The sequence below is a fragment of the Indicator indicator genome, chromosome 15 (genome assembly GCF_027791375.1).
Source record: "Indicator indicator isolate 239-I01 chromosome 15, UM_Iind_1.1, whole genome shotgun sequence".
Lineage (NCBI taxonomy): Eukaryota > Metazoa > Chordata > Aves > Piciformes > Indicatoridae > Indicator > Indicator indicator.
This window is the reverse complement of record NC_072024.1, coordinates 19,612,750-19,633,519: the sequence shown is the minus strand read 5'-3', so window position 1 is coordinate 19,633,519 and position 20,770 is coordinate 19,612,750. Positions and strand designations below refer to the sequence as shown.

Genomic DNA, 20,770 nt, shown 5'->3' with positions numbered 1-20,770 from the left:
AGAGAGGACAGGGCTGGCGGCTGGGGTGTGGGGTGTCAGGGTGCAGGCACCCCCTCCCCCCCCGCCACTTGCTGGCATCATTAGCAAAACTTGCTGGTTTCTAAAACTGGCTCGGCCGCCGCTCTTCACGCCCGCTCCCCGCAGCGCCGACAGCCGCTAAAAACAGCTCGGTGCTGCCGGCTGCCTCCTGCCACCTCTTACCGGGCCGGCTGGCGCCGGGGACCACCACTCTGCTCAGACGCCGGTTTGGCCCAGTTTTGTCTGCCTCCAGTGCAGCCCCCAGCCCGGCTGCCCAGGGTCTGCAGCGGAGGCAGCAGGACAGGTTGCCCACCTGGGCGGCACCCCCTGCCTGCACCCAGCCTCTGCATTCGCTTTGCCACAAGGAGACCCAAACCTCCACTGGTGCCAGCTGCCACTGTGGCGGCGCTGGGAAAGGCTATTGCAGCATGTCCCCAGGCGCCGCCAGCAGCAGGACCGTGGCTGGCTCTGCCTGTGTGCCCACAGCCCCACACATGGCCACTCATGTTTTATAGATGGCTGTGATTTTAATAATTAATCCCTGCTAACGACAGCACTTTCCCCAAATAAAACATTTAAAGTGCTGTGTGTGCAAGGCGCGTTGTGGGGTGGGACGCTGGCTGCTCTGCCGCAGTCAGGGTGGGTGAGCCTGGCATGGCACAGCATGGCAGGCATGGCACGGCCACATGTGCTCATAGCTCCACCAACCACACCCAGCCATGCAGCACGTTCAGGTGCCACTTACCTGGTGCCCAACCTTGGGTGCCCTGCCTGGACAGCACCTCTGAGACACCTCCCAGCTGGGGCAGGGGAGGTGAGTGCTGTGTGAGATGCCACCCTGTGAGGTCACCTTGCCCTTCCCCTGTGCCATGGTAGTGTGTGCAGCACCAGTGCCCATCCTGGCTGGCAGGGATGGACAGGAGCATGCAGGGGTGGGGACTTGCCAGCCCACAGTGTTGAAGGCCGGGCGCTTGCTCCTCACCTCCCGCAGCATAATTAGGGCAGGGTAAATGTATATTAGCATGAAATCTGTCATCTCTGCAAGCACATTTGTGGTGGGGGGAGCAGCCAAAGGCAGGGGCCCTTGTTATGTGCCATAGCCACACAAGCCTCCTCAGCTAATCAGTAGTTGGCTGTTCCACTGCACCATGGGGCACTGGCAGCCCCACTTCCATGGTGTGCCCCTGAAGCCACCCCCCCATGTCACAGAACAGCAGGCCTGGCACACATCTGCCACCCATCTACAGCCCCAGGCAACCACCCTGCCCTGTGCTGAGAAGGGCAACACCCAGAGTACCTGTCTGTCCATCCATGCTTCCATCCATCCATGCTTCCATCCATCCATCCACCCATCCATCCATCCATCCATCCATCCTGGCTGCTGGTGGTTCCCCCACTGGCCATCTCGGCTGCACTCCCAGCCCCCAGCAGCCCCCAGCACCAGTGCCCAGCAGCCCCCAGCACCTCCAGTTTCTGACCCAGCCCTAACCACGCAGTGCCAGGCCCTTCTGTTATCACAGCAACTTGGCAGCAGAGCTGAAGTGGCATCAATTGGCCTCACACTGGTAGGACCAGGACCCACACTGGGTGTCCCAAAATCCCAGCCAGGGGACACGTGTGGTCCCACTATGGAGAAACGGAGGCATGGACCTGGTAGCCCCCTCTGACTGCGCGATACCAGGACCCAGGCATGCTAAAAATACCCTGTCGGGCACGGCGGCAGAGTAGTGTAGGTGCGGGGCGCCGGCGGAGACGGACAGTTTGGCTGATGGGAGCTGACGCGGCCCCGGGCCCCGGCGCCGCTTAATGAGCAGTCGAGGAGGTTTTATTTAAAGACAGTGCCGTGCAGCTGGCCCCGGACTGCAGAATGAAACTGACCATGGCCGCGGGGCCGGAGCAGATTTTAACATCCCTTGTCCAACCTGGATGTACCCTGAGAATCCCCTGCCCACACACTCCCCCATCTGTACACCCTGCCCTCGTCCTGAGCTCTGGCTGTGTAACCAAGGCAGTGATGCCCATCGTCCATGCCCTCCAGTATGTTTTCCAGCATGTTGTTCTAGGGCATTTTTGCCCCAAAACTGGGGTAGAAGGGTCCTCCTCATCGGGATGAGTTTCTCACAGGTGTGAGAAAGGCAACAGGAGCAGAGAAAGCCAGCTCATGTAGGGGGCAAAGCAAGCATTGGTGGTGGTGGGGCTCAGCAATTCTCCCCACTCCTGGGCAGTCCCAGTGTCATCTTTGGGCATGCCCTGGGGCTGCCCTGACAGTGGCACTGTCCCCTGAACTGGCAGCAGCTGAAGCAATTAGGCTGTAATTAAGTGAGCTTGGTAATGACACTGTGCAGGGAGGTAGGGTCCACAGCTGTGCCCAAAAGCAGGCAGCACAGAGGGATAACATGGGCTAGGTGCCACCACATCTGCCACCATGATCACATGGCCTGGGTGCCATTGTCCCATGGGCAACTCAGTGCCAGGGATACTGTAATCCCATGCCCTGTGCTCCATTACATCAGCAGCACTGTGATCCGATGCCCAAAAACCCATCACCCCAGGAGTACCATGATCTCAGGGGCACTGTAATCCCATGCCCTGTGCACACATCATGCTCTGGTCGAGGGGCACCATGACCCACACTCCCAGCAGAGGGGTCACAGGGGCACCATCATGCCCTACCCAAGAGCACAGTGCTCCCCATGCCTTCTCATGCACCACAGTCCACTATAGCTTTGCAAGTGGGATGGGTGCCTTGAGCCCACCCGGCTGGCAGAGCCCACCTCAGCTGGCAGAGCTGCTGGCAGAACCACTGGGGCTATACTTAGCCACAGCTCAGAGAGGGAAGGGGATTTTTAGGAAAAATATTTGGTGCCAGCATCACCTCCTGGGCACCTGGGTCCCCCTCCAAGTGCAGGAGACCTAGGGTGCAAAGGACAGCCCTGGCATGGTGGACACAGGGGCCTGGTGCCCAGGGTGGCCATGCCAGCACCGGTATGAAGGTGCCCTCCCGTGGCTGGCACAGGAATAGTAGGTGCACCCTCACCCACATGCCCCTGGGGCAGTGGGGAGGACGTGGGGCAGGGACTTCCATGTGCAGGGACAGGGGTGCGGCTAACGCAGGGCACAGCACCCCCAAAAGACACAGCCTCAGCCTGAGAAAAAAATATAGTTAGGTTTTAATGAGCAGCTGAGGGGCTCGAAACCCCACGGGATCCCTGCATGGGATGGGCCACCCCATGGCACCTGCTGGGGCTCAACTGGGGCCCCACAGCACCACAAAACATTGTGGGGCTGAGCCTGAGATCCTCAGCACCCAGCTGCTGTGGGACTGAGAAGCAGACCCCCACGGCACAGCCTCACCTATGAGGCTGAACCTCCCAGCACCCAGCCAGTTCAGAACAGAGCCCCATGGCACCTTGTGGTGCGGGACCAATCCTGGAGAGCACCCAGCATGGTCTGGATGTGAGCCATGGGAGAGCACCCCACAGCACCCAGCTGTCCCCCAGCACCCATCCTATTGGGAAGGTGTCCCATAGCACCTGGCTGCATACTGCATCCCTCCTAGAGGGGGCATGCCCATGGTTTATGGGGGTCCAGGAGCCTCCACTGTGCTGGACACCCCATCAGCATACGGCTCTTCTTCTTCTTCTTCTTCTTCCTCTTCCTCTTCCTCTTCCTTCTCCTGCTCCTCCTCGTTGTCCTCATCCTCATCATCAGACAGCTGCCCCAGGGCGGCAGGAGGGAAGGGGGGGCCACGCTCCAGGTTGACATAGGTGACAGCCAGATTGACGTAGTGCTTGCCCTCCAGCGTGGCCAGGACACGCTCCAGCTCGCCCACCAGCCCCGTGAAGGAAGGCCTCTCCTCAGGCACCGGTGCCCAGCAGCTCAACATCACCCCGTACCTGCCCCGACATGCCAATCAGCACTAGCAACCCCCGGAGACAACCCATCCCTACCCTGCCACCTCCCAGCCCCACTCACAGTGTGTTGGGGCAGTGGGCAGGCTGTGGCAGGCGTCTCCCCCGCAGCAGGTAGCGTGCCATGTCGTAGGGGTCCACCCCGGGGTATGGCGATGCCCCCCGTGTCAGCAGCTCCCACATCAGCACCCCGAAGGACCACTGCAGAGCAGAGAGCCACCGTTGGGGGTGAGCAGGAGGGATCGCAGAAGTAACCACGTAGGAAAAGACCTTCGAGGTCATCAAGTTCAATCTATCACCCAACACCATCTAATCAACTAAACCATGGCACTACATGCCTCATCCGGTCTTATTTTAAATGCTTCCAGGGATGGTGACTCCACCACCTCCCTGGGCAGCACATTCCAATGGCCAATCTCTCTTTCTGTGAATAATTTCTTCCTAACATCCATCCTGAACCTCCCCTGGTGCAGCTTGAGACTGTGTCCTCTCCTTCTGTCACTGGTTGCCTGGGATGAGGGTCAGGGGATGGGGACGGGGGTTGTGCCTACCACATCTGACTTGGTGGTGAATTTTTGAGTCTGGAGGCTCTCCAGTGCCATCCACTTGACTGGCAGCTTGGCGTGGCGGTGCTGCTGGATGCTGTAGTACTCCTTGCCAAAGACATCCCGTGCCAGCCCAAAGTCAGCCACCTTCACCGTCAGTGTCTCGTCCAGCCTGTGGAAAACCGTTTTGGGGAGGATGGGGAGACAAAGAGGCAGCACTCCCCATGCTCATCCCTAGGCATATGGGATGACCTCCTGGTGAAGGTCTGGTGGGCATGGCCACACTCACATGCAGTTCCTGGCTGCCAGGTCCCGATGCACAAACTTCTTCTGGGCCAGGTACTCCATTCCCAGGGCCACCTGCAGCCCAAAGCCAATAAGGTCCTTCACCGTGGGACTCTGCAGGACAGAGTTGTGAGCAGAGTGACCTTGGCCTTCCACTGACCCCACCCCTTGCTGAAGGATACCTCCCTACCCGTTCCTTGGCACGGATGAAGTGGCGCAGGTCCCCGTGGCGCATGTAGGGCAGGACGACAAGGGGCAGCCCACGGCGGGGCAGACACACCCCCAGCAGTGAGAGCACCTGGGGGTGGTGGAAGCTCTTCATGAGGATGCCCTCACGCAGGAACTCCTCCACCTCCTCCACATCCGTGATGCCTGCCAAGATCAGAGCCATGGGGCACCCTGCCACCATGCCATGGGATCACATAGCAAAACCATGCCACAGGACTATGCCATGGGAGCTGGTGCTACTCACGGTGCAGGGACTTGACGGCACAGTGGATGTCCCCCAGCAGTGGGTCCATGTAGGTGCCATGGTAGACGCTGCCAAAGTGCCCTATGGAGAGAGGTGGCATCAAGCTGGCAGTGTACATGGTGAATGGGCAATATCACAGCCAGATCAGTGTGGGGTGTCACCTTTGCCGATGACCTGGTGGCGGTGGGTGATGAGCTGCTCCTCAGGGATGAGGATATCCTTCACCTCCTCCAGCAGCTCTGACCGCAGATCCTCCAGGCAGCAGGACGTGGTCCTAAGCAAGGGTACGGGGGAGCCACCACCCGCCACACTGGCACCAGCACTGGCACCAGAACTGGCACCAGCACCAATGAATCGTGCCCGAGGCCCCACTGGGCTGGGGCTGAACACCACGGGCAGCACTGCAGGGACAGGCAGAGGCAGGATGAGGGCTGGGCAGGCACCCAGCACCCTACCACCCACCAATGACAACCACTTACCTGGTACCTCCCTATAATCGACACCAGCACGTTGGGTGGTGACAGGGGGGTTGCCTCGGCCAGCCTGCACCAGCAGTTCCAGGTTCTCCGTCCCTGTAGGCAGCAGTGGGGTGGGCGGTGTGTCAGGGGGATTGGCAGGGGGCAGTGGGATGGCTGAGGAGTGTGGCACTCACCCTTCTTCTTCCTCCAGTGCCAGCGGAGCAGTGCGACAGCCAGGATGCAGCAGACCAGGAAGGTGACCCCGATGCCCAGGGCCAGGCTGGTGGCCAGGTCCAACGAGGTGGCAGCTGGCAGCACCCAGCCCAGCGCCTTGCAGGCGCCATTCACACAGATCTGGGGGAGCAGGCACTCAGCGGGAATAGGATGGGGGACAGCAGGGCAGCTCACCAAACCTGAGGGGTGCCTACCTCCACGGGAGCCCCAGACGAGGGCAGGCGCAGCTTGCGGGGCAGACGACACGTCACTTCATTCTTCAGCACATTGGGGTGGCAGTCCTGGCCCCCCACCGTCATGGTGATGTTCATGCACGTGGCCACAGCATCCAGCCCCAGTTGCTGCCCAGACACAGTACCCTGAACCCAGGGGTCCCGCTGGATGGAGCCCCCAAGCCAGGCTCACCCTGCTGCCCCACGTACATGCACCTCGATCTCATCATCACCAGGTTTGAGGTGGAGGTGCCCACCCTCCTGCTCCAAGGGGAAGACCTTGGGCTGGGGGTAGTAGCGGAGGCGGAAGAGCCAGCGGTCAGTGGCACCATCCAGCAGCACGCTCAGGTTCCCAGGCGCTGTCTCCACATTGCTCTCAAAGGGGAAGGGTGGGCTGTGGCACAGCAGCTGCCCTGCTGCTCGCGGGCCCTCGCACTCCTGTGGGCAAGGGGATGTTGGGCACTGGCATAGCATGGTGCCCAGGGAATAGAGGTGGACAGGGCAGGGCCAAGAGGCAACAGTCTCCTGCCCCGGTGCTTACTGTGGCTTCAGTCTTCACACTGTTGGCTTCAAAACGAATCTTGGCACGATACACTGAGTCCAGGTGGGTGCCGGTGATGGTGACAATTGAGCCCCTACAGTGAGCAGGGATCAGGGCCCCGGGATGTGCATGGCACCCAGGATGCATGTGGTCTCTGAGGTGCATGTGGTCCCCAGGGTGCATATGGTTTCTGGGGCACATGTGGCCATCACTGTTATCACAGCCCTTGGGGTGCACACAGTCCCTGGGGTGCATGCAGTGCCCAGCACCTCATCCAGCCCAGATGGGGTGGTGGGAGGCTAGGGCTGTTTTTCCCTCAGGAAAAGGGAGCCCATGTACTCACTCATAGCTGCAGCTAGGGACAACGGCTGAAACGAAGGGGTCAGGGCGGTACTGGAAGGGCGTGGGGGCCAGAAATTCCTCCCCATCAATCCACAGGGCCACTCTGGTTTTCCCCAGGCCACCAGCAGCAGGTGTTGTGCACCGAATCTCCCTGTCACCCTGCCTGGGGGGACAGTAGCAGTGGCTGGAGCGGACACTGGGACCACAAGGAGATCTACGCAACTGTCCTTGTGTCAGGGAGCCCACATGACTGGCAGGGGCAGGACAGGGGTGTACCTGGGCTGCGCAGCCAGGGGGCACTCAGAAGTGTTGACCATCACCCGCCAGCTGCTCCCTGCTGAGAGGTGGGTGCCATGGAGCGAGAGGTGGGTGCCACCACCCCGGGGGCCAAATGGAGGGTGCAGGGCGCTGACACGGGGGTCCTGGATAGAGATGGGGTCAGTGGGGTGGGTGGGTGAGCCAAGCCCACCCTTCATCCCTGCCACAAGTGACCACCAGTGTGGGACCTTACCACGAAGAAGAAGCCGTGGAGGGTGGCTGAGCCTCGGACGTGGAAGCCAGAGGGTCCGTCGGGTTCCTCCACAGTAAGCACCACAATGGCTGAGCCCACTGCTGCCATCGGGCCCCCTGGCTCCAGCTCGCACACCAGCTCATCCACAAAGTCCTTGTGGCGAGAGGTGGGCAGGGCTCTGTGGGGTGGTGACAGCAGTCAGCCTCAGACAGGGGGGCATCCCCAGTCCTCTTTCTGTTCTTGTTACCCACCCAGTACCACCACACACCTGTGGCTCTTGCTCTCCTCTGGCAGCACGGTGCAGGCTCGTTGTCCCACCAACACCTGGTACGCCCTGGCTGGTCTGCGGCTGGGGTCAGGGTCCAGGTGTGAGCGGAAGGTCATTCCGCAGAGTGTCACCCGCGTCCGGCCCCGTAGCGGGGCAGTCCGAGGGTGGAACTGTGGGAGAGGAGCTGATGTCACCCTGAGCCTCAAAAGCCTGGCAGTCACAGGTCCAGAGAGCCCCTCCTCTGGGGTCTCTGGGTGGTGCAAAGGCCCCACCACCCATTTGCCACCTGCTTCCCTGCCTGAGCACCCGGGAGATGTGGGGAGCAGGGGGGAAGGTGGCGCAGACCTACGTCAGTGAGGACAGGTGGGCAGCTGTCCTGGACCCAGGGGCCTGCACACTCATGCTGGCGTCTGCACCCATCCCTGCACCAGCCGCAGCCCATGAAGCGCTCAGCTCGTAGGCAGCGCTGGCACGTGGAGAAGTGGCGGCAGCCAGGGCCAGTGACATTCAGACGCCACACCTGGGGACAGAGAGTGGAGATGAGTGAAGAACACGGGGCTCAGTGCCCGCCATGTGCCCCCCAGACTCCCCACTCACCTTGGTGCTGGCAGCAAAGAACACTGAGTGGCTCTGCAGCCCCATGGCACCACGCACTGGCCCTGGCTCCCCCAGGGAGAAGTTGGCCAAGGTGAGAAGGTAGGAGCTGGAGCGCTGGAGCACCATCTGCCGTGGGGCAGAGCAGGGTGCTGAGCATGCCCCGTGTGCCACAGGGAGCACTCCAACCCTACCCAGCCCCCCATCCCACCTGCAAGACGCGTCCCTCCATGGTGCCCAAGTGGGCCACAGTGACATCCCCCAGGGCCGTGACGAAGATGGAGGTGAGGAGGACACCGGCCAGTTGCCTGTTGAACAGGTCCACCTTATGGAAGGCAGCAGGGATAAGGGTGGGCTGGTCCCAGCAGCTGGTGTTGGCCACTGGGGCTGAGAGGTTCACCTATGATCAAGCATGGAGAGAGTGCCTTGAAGCCGGCCCTAGCAGCCCAACCCTCCCATAGCCTTGTGGGTGGGCACCAGCTCCAGCCACAGTATGTTTTGGGGAGCACTCAATTGCACAAGCTCCCTCTCCAGGCTGGGAAAATTTTGGGTGAAGAGCACATCCGCAGCCCCTCCCTCAGGCCCAGCGTACACAGCGTCAGATCCTGGCCTCCAACCCCACTCCATCTGGATGTGGTTATCTGTGCCAGCACCACAGGGCGGGGATCCCAAAGCCATCCCTCCCCAGCACTTGAAGTTGAGCAGGGAGCTGGGGTTGAAGTGGGACCCCAGGGCCCAGGGCATCCCCACTGGTCCCCCATCGGTGCTCAGGGCTGGGGATTCCCTCCTGGCTGGCTGTGCCAGCAGTGCATGTCAGCAGCAGTGAGCTGTTTGTTCCAGACGGGAAGAGGAGGGGATTTGGCTGCACCTTACCCCACTCCTGACTGAGAACACCCAAGCTCATGTCATGGTTGCTTGCTGGGACCCTGCCTGCAAAAGGGACCCTGCCCATTCACTCACTCGTCCCCATCCTAGCTGTGCCTGGGCTTGTTCCTGGGACACGGTGTTCCTGCCTTGTGGCTTCAGCAGACGAAACCCTGGTGACTAAACCACACTTCCGCCTGTGGTTTATTTGCCCAGAGAAGGCGTCGGCTCCTGGGCTGGCGGGGGCAAGGTGGGAGTGGCTGGGCACCCCAAGTACCCTGAGCACTGAGGCCCCGAGTCTTCCCTGTTCCCCACAACTGGAAAAGGTGGCCATCAAAACCCTGGTGCTGGGGACAGGCACTGTGGAGGCAGCCACACTGAGGACTTTGGGCCCAATGCACGGCAAGCAGCAGTGCGCCCATGTGTTGGGATGTGAGTCTGAGGCACCCAGCTCTGGGGAGAACAACCATATCCCCACCAGCACACTGACTCCTCAGTGTGGCCAGGGCTAGTGAAATAGAGTGGGCAGTGATGGGCCACTGGTAGGGCTAACTCACACCTGGGTAGTGCCACTCTCCCAGTGCTTAACCCACCCTCCTGTCAATCCAGCTTTACCAGCACTTCCCAGCATCCCAGATCCACCTAACCATGTCCCAGCCAATTCTTAAGCTCCCCGGGATGGCACAGGGTGGAGGACTCACATTATGTGGGCAGTATTCCACTGGCTGGAAGAAGCTGAGCCCCCGCAGCAGAGGCTGGTGCCCAGTGCCACAGCACTTCTCCATGCCCTCCTCTATGGCCTGGTTGATGAGGCGGAGGGGGAAGGCACAGACAGCCGAGTCCTCTCGTGGCACCTGGCTCTCTGGATGGCTCTCAGCGAAGGCACCGAAGAGCACCATGTCAGTATCATCGATGCCGAGGTCGCGAGCCAGGCGGGCACCAGGGCGGGCAGCATGGGCTGCCTGCAGCACGTTGTAGGTGACATCCCCTTCATCATCCTCCTTGCTGCTGCGCCGCCGCCGCCGCTTGGACTCAAAGCGGCAGTCAAGGACAAGCTCTCGGTAGTGGCGGAGGTCGCGCTCGTGGGTGCTGAGCTGTGCCAGGCGTGTGTGGTATGTTGCGGAGCCCGGACGCTCCGGCTGCACCATCAGGAAGTAGATGTGGTCCCCGTCAGCAAAGGAGTGCACATAGTGGATGGTGTAGTTGTCCTGGTATTGGGGCAGTACCGTTAGCCACTGGAAGTCATCTGAAAAGCCATCCAAGGTGCCCTTCAGCCTGCGAATGGACACTGACTGTGGGCTGTACCATGCTGCCACACTGCTGTTGATGGTGGAACCAAGGTAGAATAAAGAGGCATAGGAAGTGGCCACCACAGTGGCACTGGTCCCCAAGGGGCTGGCCACACAGTCGGGGCAGTATGCAGGGCTGTTGCCTCTGGCTGAGTACAGGCAGTGAGTGGCTGTGATGGCCACTATGCCACCCTGCACCTCCAGCTGGTGCTGGTAGCAGAGCCCATGCTGTGCTGTGCCACAGCTGTATAACCATGGCTCCAGCGGGTCCAGCAGTAGCAGGATGTTGTCCATGTCCTTGGGACCATCTGCAGGGGCTGGGCACAAGCGGCAGATCTCACACTGGGCACTGTCTACTGGGCCGGTGACAAGGACGGAGAGCAGGCGCAGCTCAGGAGTTGCCAGCAGGATGCGGTTGCGGACAGCCACAAAGACAGCGACTGGGCCGGTGGCGTCGGTGAAGATGGCAACGTTCTGCACAGGGCTGCCAGTGTCTAGGCTGGGCAGGGTGTAGGGGACAGAAAAGTTCCTGGTGGAGCTGTAGGGAATGCGAGGGCACTGCCAGGTGCTGGCTTCCAGCGGGGCCAGGGCAAATGCCAGCAAGAGGCACACATGGCATGACAGGTCCATGCTGCACAGTGCCGCCAGGGTGGGGCTATCAATGGTGCTCAGCACCGAGCCGGGCTGGGATGCCTGGCAGAAGGGTCACCATCACATCTGCCAAAATAAAGGAGAAAGGGTTTTACTCACTGTGGTTAGGCAAGGACCCCATGGCTGCATATGACTCAGGAGGTGCCAGAGCGCCCTGAAGCCAGGCGATGGTGGGTGCTGCCAGGAGAAGGATGGGCTCTACCAAACCTCTTCCCCAATACCACAGGCAGAGGTGAAGCCAAACCCTGTGTGGCAGGGCAGGGGAACAAAGCCTGCCTGCTGCCACCTCCCAGAGTCTTGCCTGTCCTGCAAGACCCCCGGTCCTGGAGACTGGAATGGTGGCCCCTGCCAATCCCTCCAGGGACAAGGATCGCGAGGACCCCCTGGAGGTGGGGATCCCTGCCAGTCCCCAGGACAGCAATGGGGACAGGGAATCCCCACGGGACCGCGACAAGTCCTCTGCCAGCCCTTCCGGGGGCAAGAACCCCGACATACCGCTGGATTTGCCTCCTCTTCCCCCTCACCCCTGCCCCCGCCGCCCCAGCTCACCGGGACCGGGAGCGGTCCCTAGCTGGAGTTCCCGCTGGATCCGGCTGCCCCCATCCGCGTCTCCCCGGAGCCACTCGATCCGGTGCCAGGCGGAGCCGGGCAGCGGGGAGCTCACCTGGGCGCTGCCGTGCCGTGCCGTTCCGTGCCAGGGAGAAGCGGGGCCGGGCCGGGCCGGGCAGGAGCAGGCGGGACGGGACGGGGCGGGACGGGGCGGGTCCAGGCGGGACGGGCGGGCCCTACCGCCGGGCCCAGCGGGGATTCTCTGGGGCCGGCATCGGCACACGCAGCCCGATGAAACAAGGAGCCCCGAGGGGGAGCACCGTTTTGAGGTGCTCGGAGGGTCGCTGGGCACCCCGCTGGGAGGAGCTTGGGTGCGCACAGTGCCCCGGAGAGACACGACTGAGAGCCAGGGTCCAGAGAGGGTACAGGGTGCGAGGCTGGCACAATGCCTCGGGTGCCCGCTACAGCCCAGTGCCAACTGGGTGGCCATCAGAGGGTCCCGGCGGCTGGGAGGTGGCTGCCAGCACTCCGGGGTTGGGGTAGGATCTGGGCATGTTGGCCCCTCTGCAGCAGCCCCCAGCCCCGCTGCTATAGGTGGCACAGGGACTGTTCCCACCCTGATACATGAAATTGCCGCTTCCTCGAAGCCACCTGCTCTGGCATCACACTTGCCACTCACTTCCAGGCCTTCCGGGGGGTACGGCAGGCTCAGCGCGAGGCGGAGCCCCAGCGGAGGGGCAAAACCAGGGCGAGGACATCCACAGCTTTGCGAGAGGAGCTGTGGGGTTAGAGCTGTTGTGTCCGTTCTTTGTCCCATGTGCCTCACCCCCCTCAATCAAGGGCTGCCTGCAGAGGCGGGAGGTGCCAGCGCTGCCAGGACTTAAGCCGTTCCCAGAGATAAAGGAAGACGCCTTAGAGCCTGCTGCCCTCAGACGGCAAGGCTGCGGGTACCAGCAGCACCCACGGATTTTCCTCCAGCTGGGCGCTATCAGTGGAACTTTGGCCACAGAAGGGGCTGGACAGGCTGCAAACAGACTTCCCTGGCTCAGCACCTGGCCGACCTCAGCCCTGCCAGGCTCCCGCCCAGCGTTGTGCAAGGCGTGGCAGCCCTGTGCCTTACCCAACTGCTCCTTCCCTCAGCGCCTCCCGCTCGGTTTCGACATGAGCCGGCGCTGGCCAGCTCGTCCCAGGGTTTTCACCATTCTTACCCTCCGGGAAGCACCTCCCCAGCTGCCTGGCACTGCTCCCTGGCAGCTTTCCTGTACCCCAGCAGGTCCCTGGGGCTGGACCCAGACCAAACATCCACCCCAGCTTGGCCCCTGCTAAGTGGACAGCCACGAACATGACAACACTCGACTCAGGGTCCAGATAATGTTTATGAGCGAAAACAAGCAGTTACACTCTGGCAGGAGCACAAATTCAGGAGCTGAGTCCCTGTGCTAGCCCTGCCAGGTCCCTCCCAGCTCCATCAGTGTCTGGGTGCCACCAACGTTGCTCTGCCCCTCCTTGAACACCCCCCTCCAAGGGCTCAGCAGACAGGCCCAAAATGCAGGGTCAGGTCCTGCCTGGCATTCATAGGTGCTCAGCCCCCACCAGTGCTTGGGGACAGATAGGGAGGGGATGGTCCTCACACAGCAAGCTCAGCATAGCTGCCTGAGGGGCTGAGTTGGGGGAGGCAGGTGACCCTGTGTCAAGAGGAAGATCCTCCTTAGGCTGGGGGCATACCAGGGCCACATGCCAACAGGGTATCCTAGGAGCTAAACCCTTTAGGGCCTAATGCCCAGGAGCCAGCTCCATAAGCCCACAAACACCCCAGTGGGCACCCCAGTAGCCCAAGTCTCTCTGGGGCAACTCTGTTCCCTATGGGCAGGATCCTGCTGTCCCAGCTGGGGGCAGGTTGACCTGCCACCCTGCCTACATGTCCCCATGGACGTCCTTCTGTCCACAGTGGTGGCCTGAATACTGCCATGTATCCCTTGGGGATCCCCATCCTTGGCATAGCCACAGGATGGCAGTGAAAGAGTGCTGGGTACAGGCAGCAGGGCCCAGGGCCTCAATTTCCCACCAGTGACCTGGGGTATTGGTAGCCCCTCTCCAAGATGCCCATAACAAGGGATGGAGCTGAGGACCACAGAGGAAGGGCAGCCCCCCCAGCTGGGGATATTGCCTGCAGATGAAACTCCTGCTTACGCTTTCCTCTGGCAGCTGTGCACCCCACCTCTATCACTCAGGCTGGACAGTCCCATGGATGGGTTTTCCCATGCTTTGAGGTCCCACCGTACCCTCTCCCTGGATGCATGACCCAGGTTTCCCCAGGGGACAGGCTCCCCCGCACAGCAGGGGCTCTCTCAGCTGGCACCACGTGCTGGGTGATGCATGTCAGTATGTCTGGGGTGTGAGGATGAAGAGTCGGTCTTCCTCCTTACGGATCCACTTCATGAGCTTGTTGACAGCACTGATGGCCCCAGCCTTGGTCCCCAGGGGACTGTAGCATATGTAGAGCTCAAAGGCGCTGGTTACCTGGGCAGAGAAAAAGGGAATGCTCTGGGAACACATCTGTATCCCTCTTAGGGTTGGCACTGCATCTTCCCACTATGGGCTACTGGGAATAGGCATGGGAGCTCCAGTGTAGGGGCATGAGGTGGAAAGGGTGTGCCCTAAATCCATGCCACCTGTTCTGCTCAGAAGCAGAAAGATCAAACTCCAGGGTTTGCTCCCAGAGTGACCCTGGGGAGTTCACCACAGTGCATGGCACAGCTCTTGGTGCGGGAGCTCACCAGTCTCATCCCTGCCTGCCCCTCCCTGGCACAGGGGTGAACAGAGACAGGCTGACCCCTAAAAGGACAGTTCATGGACTGGGAGCCACTCTGAGGACCAGAGCTGGTGCTGTATTGTGCCACCACCTCCTTATTGCACCACACAGGACCAGAGAAGAGGAGCCCATCTGAACCCTGCAGACAGCCCTTACCCAAGCCAGGAGGTTCTCATGGGGGCCTGTGAAGTAGATGTTCTTCAGGGGTCGTGAAGAGTTGTGAGCCCGGCTGTGGAGGTACTGGTAGAGCCCCAAGAGCCTCTCCTTCTCCTCCTCCTGCACGTAGGGTGCCTCAATCTCAGGGCTGCAGAAACACAGCATCCCGTTAACCTCTCTGGACAAGGGCATTCACGGAGAAGGCTCGACCCGTGCCCCACACCAGGGCCTTGGCCTGATGGTTCCCTGGGGGCCTTACCTGGTGAAGAGCCCAGAGCTCTTAGACTTGTAGATGAAGTGCCGGAGGTCGGGGATGCCCACCTGGGCGACACTGTAGAAGGGGGTGCGCAGGGCCTCCTGCAGAGCATGGTGTACCCCTCGTCGCCGCAGGCGCTCCTGGAAGCGCCGCTTGCAGTCAGAGACGGTGAAGAAGTCCTCGCGGTCGGTGGAGACCAACAGGAGGCACAGGTCCATCTCCTGCTCCAGGTAGGAGATGTGGGCATGGAAGAAGCCACTGGAGTTGAATTTGGGGAGGCAAATGGGAGTCCAGGCTTCACCCTCCCGGAAGGAGGAAGAAGAGCTAATGAGGTTGAAGAGCAAATGGAGGTCAATGGGGTGGAGGAACTGATCTTTCTTCCTCACAAGAGACACCAGTTGGTTCCCTGACAGCAGAATGGAAAAGACCAGACTTTTGGCCTTGGCCTGCTGGAGGCTTGTGCTGACGGCATCCCGGACGCTGGCGGCCAGGGGTAGGCAGCGCACGGCACCCATAAGGAAGCTGGGGTCATGGGCCATGAGGTCCAGTAGGTTGTCAGTGATGCGCTCAGAGCCAGCCAGGAGCCTGCGCAAGTCATAGTTCTGCTTCTGCTGGAAGATGTGGTTGAGCTGGGTCCAGGTGAGCAGGCTCAGGATCTGGTAGTAGATGTAGAGCAGCTCGTGGGCAATCTCCTGCTCTGACTGCTGGGTCCGTGCCACTGCCACCAGCACCAGTGGGCTCCTCCGCACAAAGACAACTTTGTAGCCATCTGCTTGAGAGGGAGTCCCCAGGAGTCGGGGGACAGATCTGTAAGCCTGGCTCCTCAGGGCTGCAAGGAGGAGACAGGCTACAGCCTCTACACCGCCTCCCCGCCCCCCTTCCCCCCTTCAACCTTCCCCTACAGACAGCCAATGTGGCCCACAGTGGCAAACGCACAGGCAGGCAGGCTGTGACATCTCCCTGTCCCACTCCCCCCAGGGCAGTACCTGCATGGATGGACCGGATGGCGTTTTTCTCAGCCTCCAGGAAGGACACTAGGGCCATCATGACACCCATGGTGCTGGAGAGGGCCTCCTCAGAGCCATAGCGGGAGTACACAGGCTTGCCAGCCTCGCTGAGTACGAAGACGTGCTTCCGGTGCATGCGCCAGGTGTCCATCGTCACATCCTCCTCCTCCTTGCCCGACAGCACCGAGTCGCGGCGGGTGGTCTGTGGAGAGGCCTCCAGCTTCCCCTCCTTTCCCTGCCTCATCTCTTCCTCCAAGTCGAGGGCCATGCCCGTGAGCTGTGTGCTCAGCTCACTGAAGTCCTTGCTGATCTGCTCCATGCTGGTCAGCTCCGCCGGCTCACCCTGCCTCTCCTCCGGGCTCCGTGCCACAGCCACCCCGTCCTCAGGACTCGTCAGGTCCTCATAGGAGCGGGTGTGCACGAACATGGCTCCCTCCTGGCCCGCCCCTGGGAACAACGCCCGTGCAGCGTCTGTCCACCGGTGCCCCATGCTGAGGCAGCAGGTGAATGGAGGGTGCATAAAGGTCAGGGGTTTGCAGGGAAGCACCTGCCCTCCTCTCCCCACCCCATGGCACCCAGGGGTACAGGTCCTGCTGGTGGGGATTCAACCAGTGGGCCTGTTTCACCCTGCTCATGGGGCTGTGGGGAGCTCAGCCTGCATAATGAGGAGCTGCTTTTTCCCCTTGCTTACTCCTGTGGCAAGCTCTGCCCCATACCTGGCTCTGTCCCCTGTGCCAGCCCTGGTGTGGGGCTCTCAGACCGCTCTGCGTGCTGCCCATCTCCTGGTGCCAGGGACCCGTTGGGCACTTCCCAGCCTTTCTTCTTGTGGACATCTTCAGCCATTCCTCGGGGCAGGACCTGCATGTGACTCACAGTGTCACCCTTATGTTCACTCATCTGCAAAATGGGTCTTGAAACACTGCTCTCAAGCAGGGCTATGACAGCATCCTCAGCCCAATCCTGCTGGCTCAGCAAGCAGCATCTAGCCTTGGTGAGATGTCAGGAAAGCTACTCTAATCCAGCAGGATTTCCTCCCTTCCATGGCCCCAGCACCTTTCATCCAGGCTTGGCCTCGATTTCCCTCTGAGTGCTGCGAAAGCTGCTCAGGCTTTCTCTGCCTTGTCCTGGCAGTAGTGGGGAAGGGAAATGGGCCTGGATGGGCCTGGTCCCAAACACCAATGATCCCAGTGGCCTCATGTTTGCAAAGGGTGGGTTTTACAGCTTTTGGCCTGGATTAGGTGGCTGAGATGAGAACAGGGTGGTGACACTCCTCTTGAGGTCATGGCTACACAGGTGGCGTAACCCTCTGTGAGCAGGGTGCCTTCTCCAGCCCCTGCCTGGAGGGTCAACCCTCCTGGGCAAAGCCTGGCCCAGAAGCAAACACACAAACATATGCAAGCAAAAGCAACAGGCTTCAGGCAGGCTAGCCTGGGCCCCTCTGCCTCCCAACCCTACTGCTGGATAGGTTCACAGAGCTCCAGCTTCACTCTGTGCTTCATGACACCTCCTGACCCCGGGGCACCCAGCCCCAACCCCAGCAGGTAACACTGCACCTGGGGGAACTGGACCTCGACCCCAAAAACCTCCGACACCCCAAAAGCCCTTTAGGGTGCTGGGCTGCGGATTAGGGCCCCGTCCTTGTCTGGCCCTTCCTTCCTTGCTGCACCACTGCCAGCTTGCTGCCCTTCCCCAGAGCCCCTCGCGGGAAGGGGCTCCCCGGGACACCCACTACCCAGGGTGGGGCCCTTTCTGCTCCCCCTGCACGAGGCGTCACCACTCCCGGAGCACCGACGTGCCCCGGGAAAGTACCAGGCCCGGACGTCCCGAAGGACAACGCGCAGGGACCGACCTTCGAGATTCCTCCGGGCAGGCGCAGCTACGGCGGAGGCCGCCCCGCAGCCCCCCGCACGGCCTAGGCAGGGCGGGAGAAAAGACACCAGCGGCAAACAACCACCTCCCGCCCTGCCGTGGGCCCTAACCGCCGCCGCGGCGGCCCCGGCATCGCGGCACCCCGCCCCAGCGGGACCCGCCCCCAAGGCCCGCTCGGACCCGGCCTCACCACCCCAAGGTCGAGCGCCGGCCCCGCAGAAGTCATGGGAGTTGTAGGCAACTCTCGCTCCCCACCGCCGGCACATGGCCCATCTCCGACTACAATTCCCGGCATGCACGCTGGGAAGGGGAGACCCTCGGCTGCGCTGCCGGCGCGGGGCGTGCCGGGAGTGGTAGTGCGGAGGTTGGCGGGGTGGGACTCTGCTTCCCAGAGTGCCGTGTGCGTCGGGTGCAGGCGAACGGAACTTCCGGTTCCTCGCTGTGGTGGCGGTGGGCCTGGCTCGGCGGGAGCGGCATAGGAGGTGAGGGGCGGCCCTACCCCGCCGGCCCGGCCGCGGCTCCTCTCGGGGGGGCTGCATGGTGCGGCGGGGGCCGCCCGGTGTGACGGGAACCAGGCAGGACTCGCGGGTTTTGCCCGGGGAGGGGTGCGCGTGTGCGGGGTCTGGCGTGCGGCCGCCGGAGCGGTGGGGCTGGGGCGGCTCCCGGAGGTCCGCTGGGGTACAGGAGCAGAGCGGCTGTGTCAGCCGTTGAACGGGCAGAATGTTTCATACGGGCGCCTGCGTCAGGGAAGTGGGGAGGGGAAGCGAGTGTCCCCTGGGCTACAGGGGGCCCTCTCTTAGTGTTGAGACTGGGGAGCGGGGTAGAGGTTCCCTGAGGGCTTCCTGTATGGAGTCTTCCCATGGAGCTGTTCGGAGTATGTGGAGGGTTCTATCCTAGGGGCCACCTGCCGTAGGGTAGAAGGGGGTTCCTCCTGGAAAACCCATCAGGCTGGGGGGGAAGTATCTCTTTTTGGGTCAGCCGTGACGCGGGCGTTGTCTGAGGGTGGGGGCCATGAGGAAGCAGCTCCCATCTCCGTACCCCGGCCTGGCCCTGTGGCTGGCCCTGTGTTCAGTCTCCTCCGGCGAGCTCCGCGTCCCAATGGGGTGGAAACCGTGGGCTTCGGCAGCTCATTCCCGGTATGAGAGTAGCACGAAGTGTTCTGCACGGCTCTGCCGAGTCTTAGGGCCTGCTGTCTGTGTCGTTGTCGGTGGTTGTGGTGTTTCTGGGTATCTGTTACTCTGAGGCCTTGATAAAAATTAGGTTTTCCTTCACAACGTGTTGTATGTGTTTCCGTGAAGAGTGTCTCAGAATACTTGTATTTTTAAAAGGGGTGGACAAAAAGTGGGCTTGATTTGTCCTAGGATGCAGAGAATGGTGATGGGGGCTGTCACTGGGAGTGTGTTAGCTGATAGTAATCCCTGGTGATGGCCTAAATGAGAGTTTTGGACTGTAAATAAAGGCTTAGGTGGAGGAGGGGTCTGAGACCCTGGATGGGTTTGTAGGCTGGTGCAGGTCAGGTAACACAGTGGCCATGAGCTGCTGGGAGTAGTGATGGTGAGTGCTCACGGTTTGTTTGGCATCACAGGAGCTTGATGGTGTTGCTGATATGTGGTATTTGTTTTGGAAATGCTGCTGCAAGTGGAATCCACCTGGCTATTCCTGCAGATTGTTAGTGGTGTGAAAGCCTCACAACACTCCCTTGTTGGGAATGTGCTTGTGAAGCCCTTTGGGAAAGCAGAGTCAGCGCAGCATTGGGGAGGTTTTAGACATCCACCTAGTTGTTTCTAATACAGGTTTTTAAAAGCATCACAGAGCTGAAAAGCAAACACACATCCCTTTTGAAGTGAAAGCCTCCAAGTTGACATCGGGAAGAGCCAAATTGGTTCTCTCTCCACTTGCACACTTCAGCAACATGGTTTTGATTCTTCTTTACTTCTGGATCAGGCATCTTCAATATTAACATTGGAAATAACAGGCTTCCTTGGCTACTTCCAGTTTCTGTAGCTTGGGGAAATGCGTTTATTTGTGCCTTCTGTAGTACTTATATTTCACAGACGCCTTTTATTCAGCCTTAAAAAAACTTCACTGGGCACAGAAAGTTATTCCACAGCAAACTACTTCTGTTCTTTGAGTGTAGTCTCATGTGTAGTGCATGTTTGGGTTCCTCCTGCTCTATAAATACCAAGTCTGGCAGCCTTGGCAAAATCCGTTTGGAAGGAAGTTGAGAGTGTCAGAGCATTCTTCTGAAAATAGCATCTCCTTGAAACTTCACCTTGCCTAATCCATCACCAGTATCATCTCTGTCCCCCCAGTCTTGGGAAACCGCCACCCAAAGTTGGGTGTAAGTTGCTGAGGAGACACTCAAGGACTGTGCTGGCTGGGAAGCAGAATTGGGAATGTCCCCAGGGGCTGTCTGTGGGTGCACTGGGGAGGGCAGGGGTAATGCCCTGAGGAAGTCCTTGGGTGTAACGGCCAGGGAGCATCCTGAGAGCTGTGGGACCACTGGTCATTGAAAGGACTAAGACCACAAAAGAGCTTCCTCTCTTTTGAAACTCACCTGTATCTTCACTGTAGCTGAGGATTTGCCACCAGGAGACAGAGCCAGCTGGGAAAGGAGGAGGAAAATAAAACACACGTTTAGAATGCATATCTTCCCTCCTGAATATTCACTATAATTATAACAGCTAATTATTGTCTCAAAAGAGCTCTAAGTCCAGGCTCTGTGATTAACTGGACCACATTGTGCTTTCTGTGGATGTGTTACTCTGTCATTCTGAAACATACTCTGTCCCACGGGTGATTGTGGCTGAACTGTGGCAGAATTAATCGATCCACAATCCCTAGCACTTGAGGGTGGATTTTTGTCATGCTGCTGGTCCCATCCTCAGTCTCTGTTGGTTGTCTTTGGCAAACAGTCGTGCCCACA

General features: G+C 60.4%; 2 protein-coding genes across 3 annotated transcripts; both read right to left on the bottom strand.

Moving 5' to 3' along the window:
• Window positions 1–3,595: 3,595 nt before the first annotated feature.
• MST1R (macrophage stimulating 1 receptor) lies at window positions 3,596–11,174 on the bottom strand. Its single transcript, XM_054387219.1, has 20 exons — window positions 9,957–11,174; window positions 8,603–8,791; window positions 8,395–8,520; window positions 8,147–8,317; window positions 7,798–7,967; window positions 7,530–7,707; window positions 7,295–7,440; window positions 7,020–7,181; window positions 6,677–6,770; window positions 6,346–6,573; window positions 6,118–6,264; window positions 5,884–6,043; window positions 5,711–5,803; window positions 5,393–5,632; window positions 5,232–5,312; window positions 4,950–5,131; window positions 4,764–4,873; window positions 4,481–4,646; window positions 3,994–4,130; window positions 3,596–3,914 (listed from the first exon to the last, which is right to left on the bottom strand). The coding sequence occupies exons 1-20, from the start codon at window positions 11,172–11,174 to the stop codon at window positions 3,596–3,598; spliced, it is 4,317 nt and encodes a 1,438-aa protein (XP_054243194.1).
• Window positions 11,175–13,113: 1,939 nt separating this feature from the next.
• MON1A (MON1 homolog A, secretory trafficking associated) lies at window positions 13,114–16,818 on the bottom strand. Of its 2 annotated transcripts, XM_054387281.1 has the most exons (5): window positions 16,692–16,818; window positions 15,955–16,422; window positions 14,972–15,737; window positions 14,713–14,860; window positions 13,114–14,264 (listed from the first exon to the last, which is right to left on the bottom strand). In XM_054387281.1, the coding sequence occupies exons 1-5, from the start codon at window positions 16,816–16,818 to the stop codon at window positions 14,124–14,126; spliced, it is 1,650 nt and encodes a 549-aa protein (XP_054243256.1). In that variant the 3' UTR covers window positions 13,114–14,123. The 2 variants fall into 2 exon arrangements, with proteins under 2 accessions (XP_054243256.1, XP_054243257.1); XM_054387282.1 differs by lacking the exon at window positions 15,955–16,422.
• Between the last annotated feature and the right edge of the window lie 3,952 nt (window positions 16,819–20,770).

Coding starts and splice junctions, on each gene's coding strand:
- MST1R (XM_054387219.1), bottom strand. CDS start 11,174: ATGGACCTGTCATGCCATGTGTGCCTCTTGCTGGCATTTGCCCTGGCC. Junction 7,182..7,294: donor CCCCTGGCTGCGCAGCCCAG/GTACACCCCTGT, acceptor CTGTCCCCCCAG/GCAGGGTGACAGGGAGATTC. Junction 6,574..6,676: donor GTGTGAAGACTGAAGCCACA/GTAAGCACCGGG, acceptor CCTTGCCCACAG/GAGTGCGAGGGCCCGCGAGC.
- MON1A (XM_054387281.1), bottom strand. CDS start 16,818: ATGGCTGAAGATGTCCACAAGAAGAAAGGCTGGGAAGTGCCCAACGGG. Junction 16,423..16,691: donor GGCACAGGGGACAGAGCCAG/GTATGGGGCAGA, acceptor CGTTGTTCCCAG/GGGCGGGCCAGGAGGGAGCC. Junction 15,738..15,954: donor CATCCGGTCCATCCATGCAG/GTACTGCCCTGG, acceptor CCTCTCAAGCAG/ATGGCTACAAAGTTGTCTTT.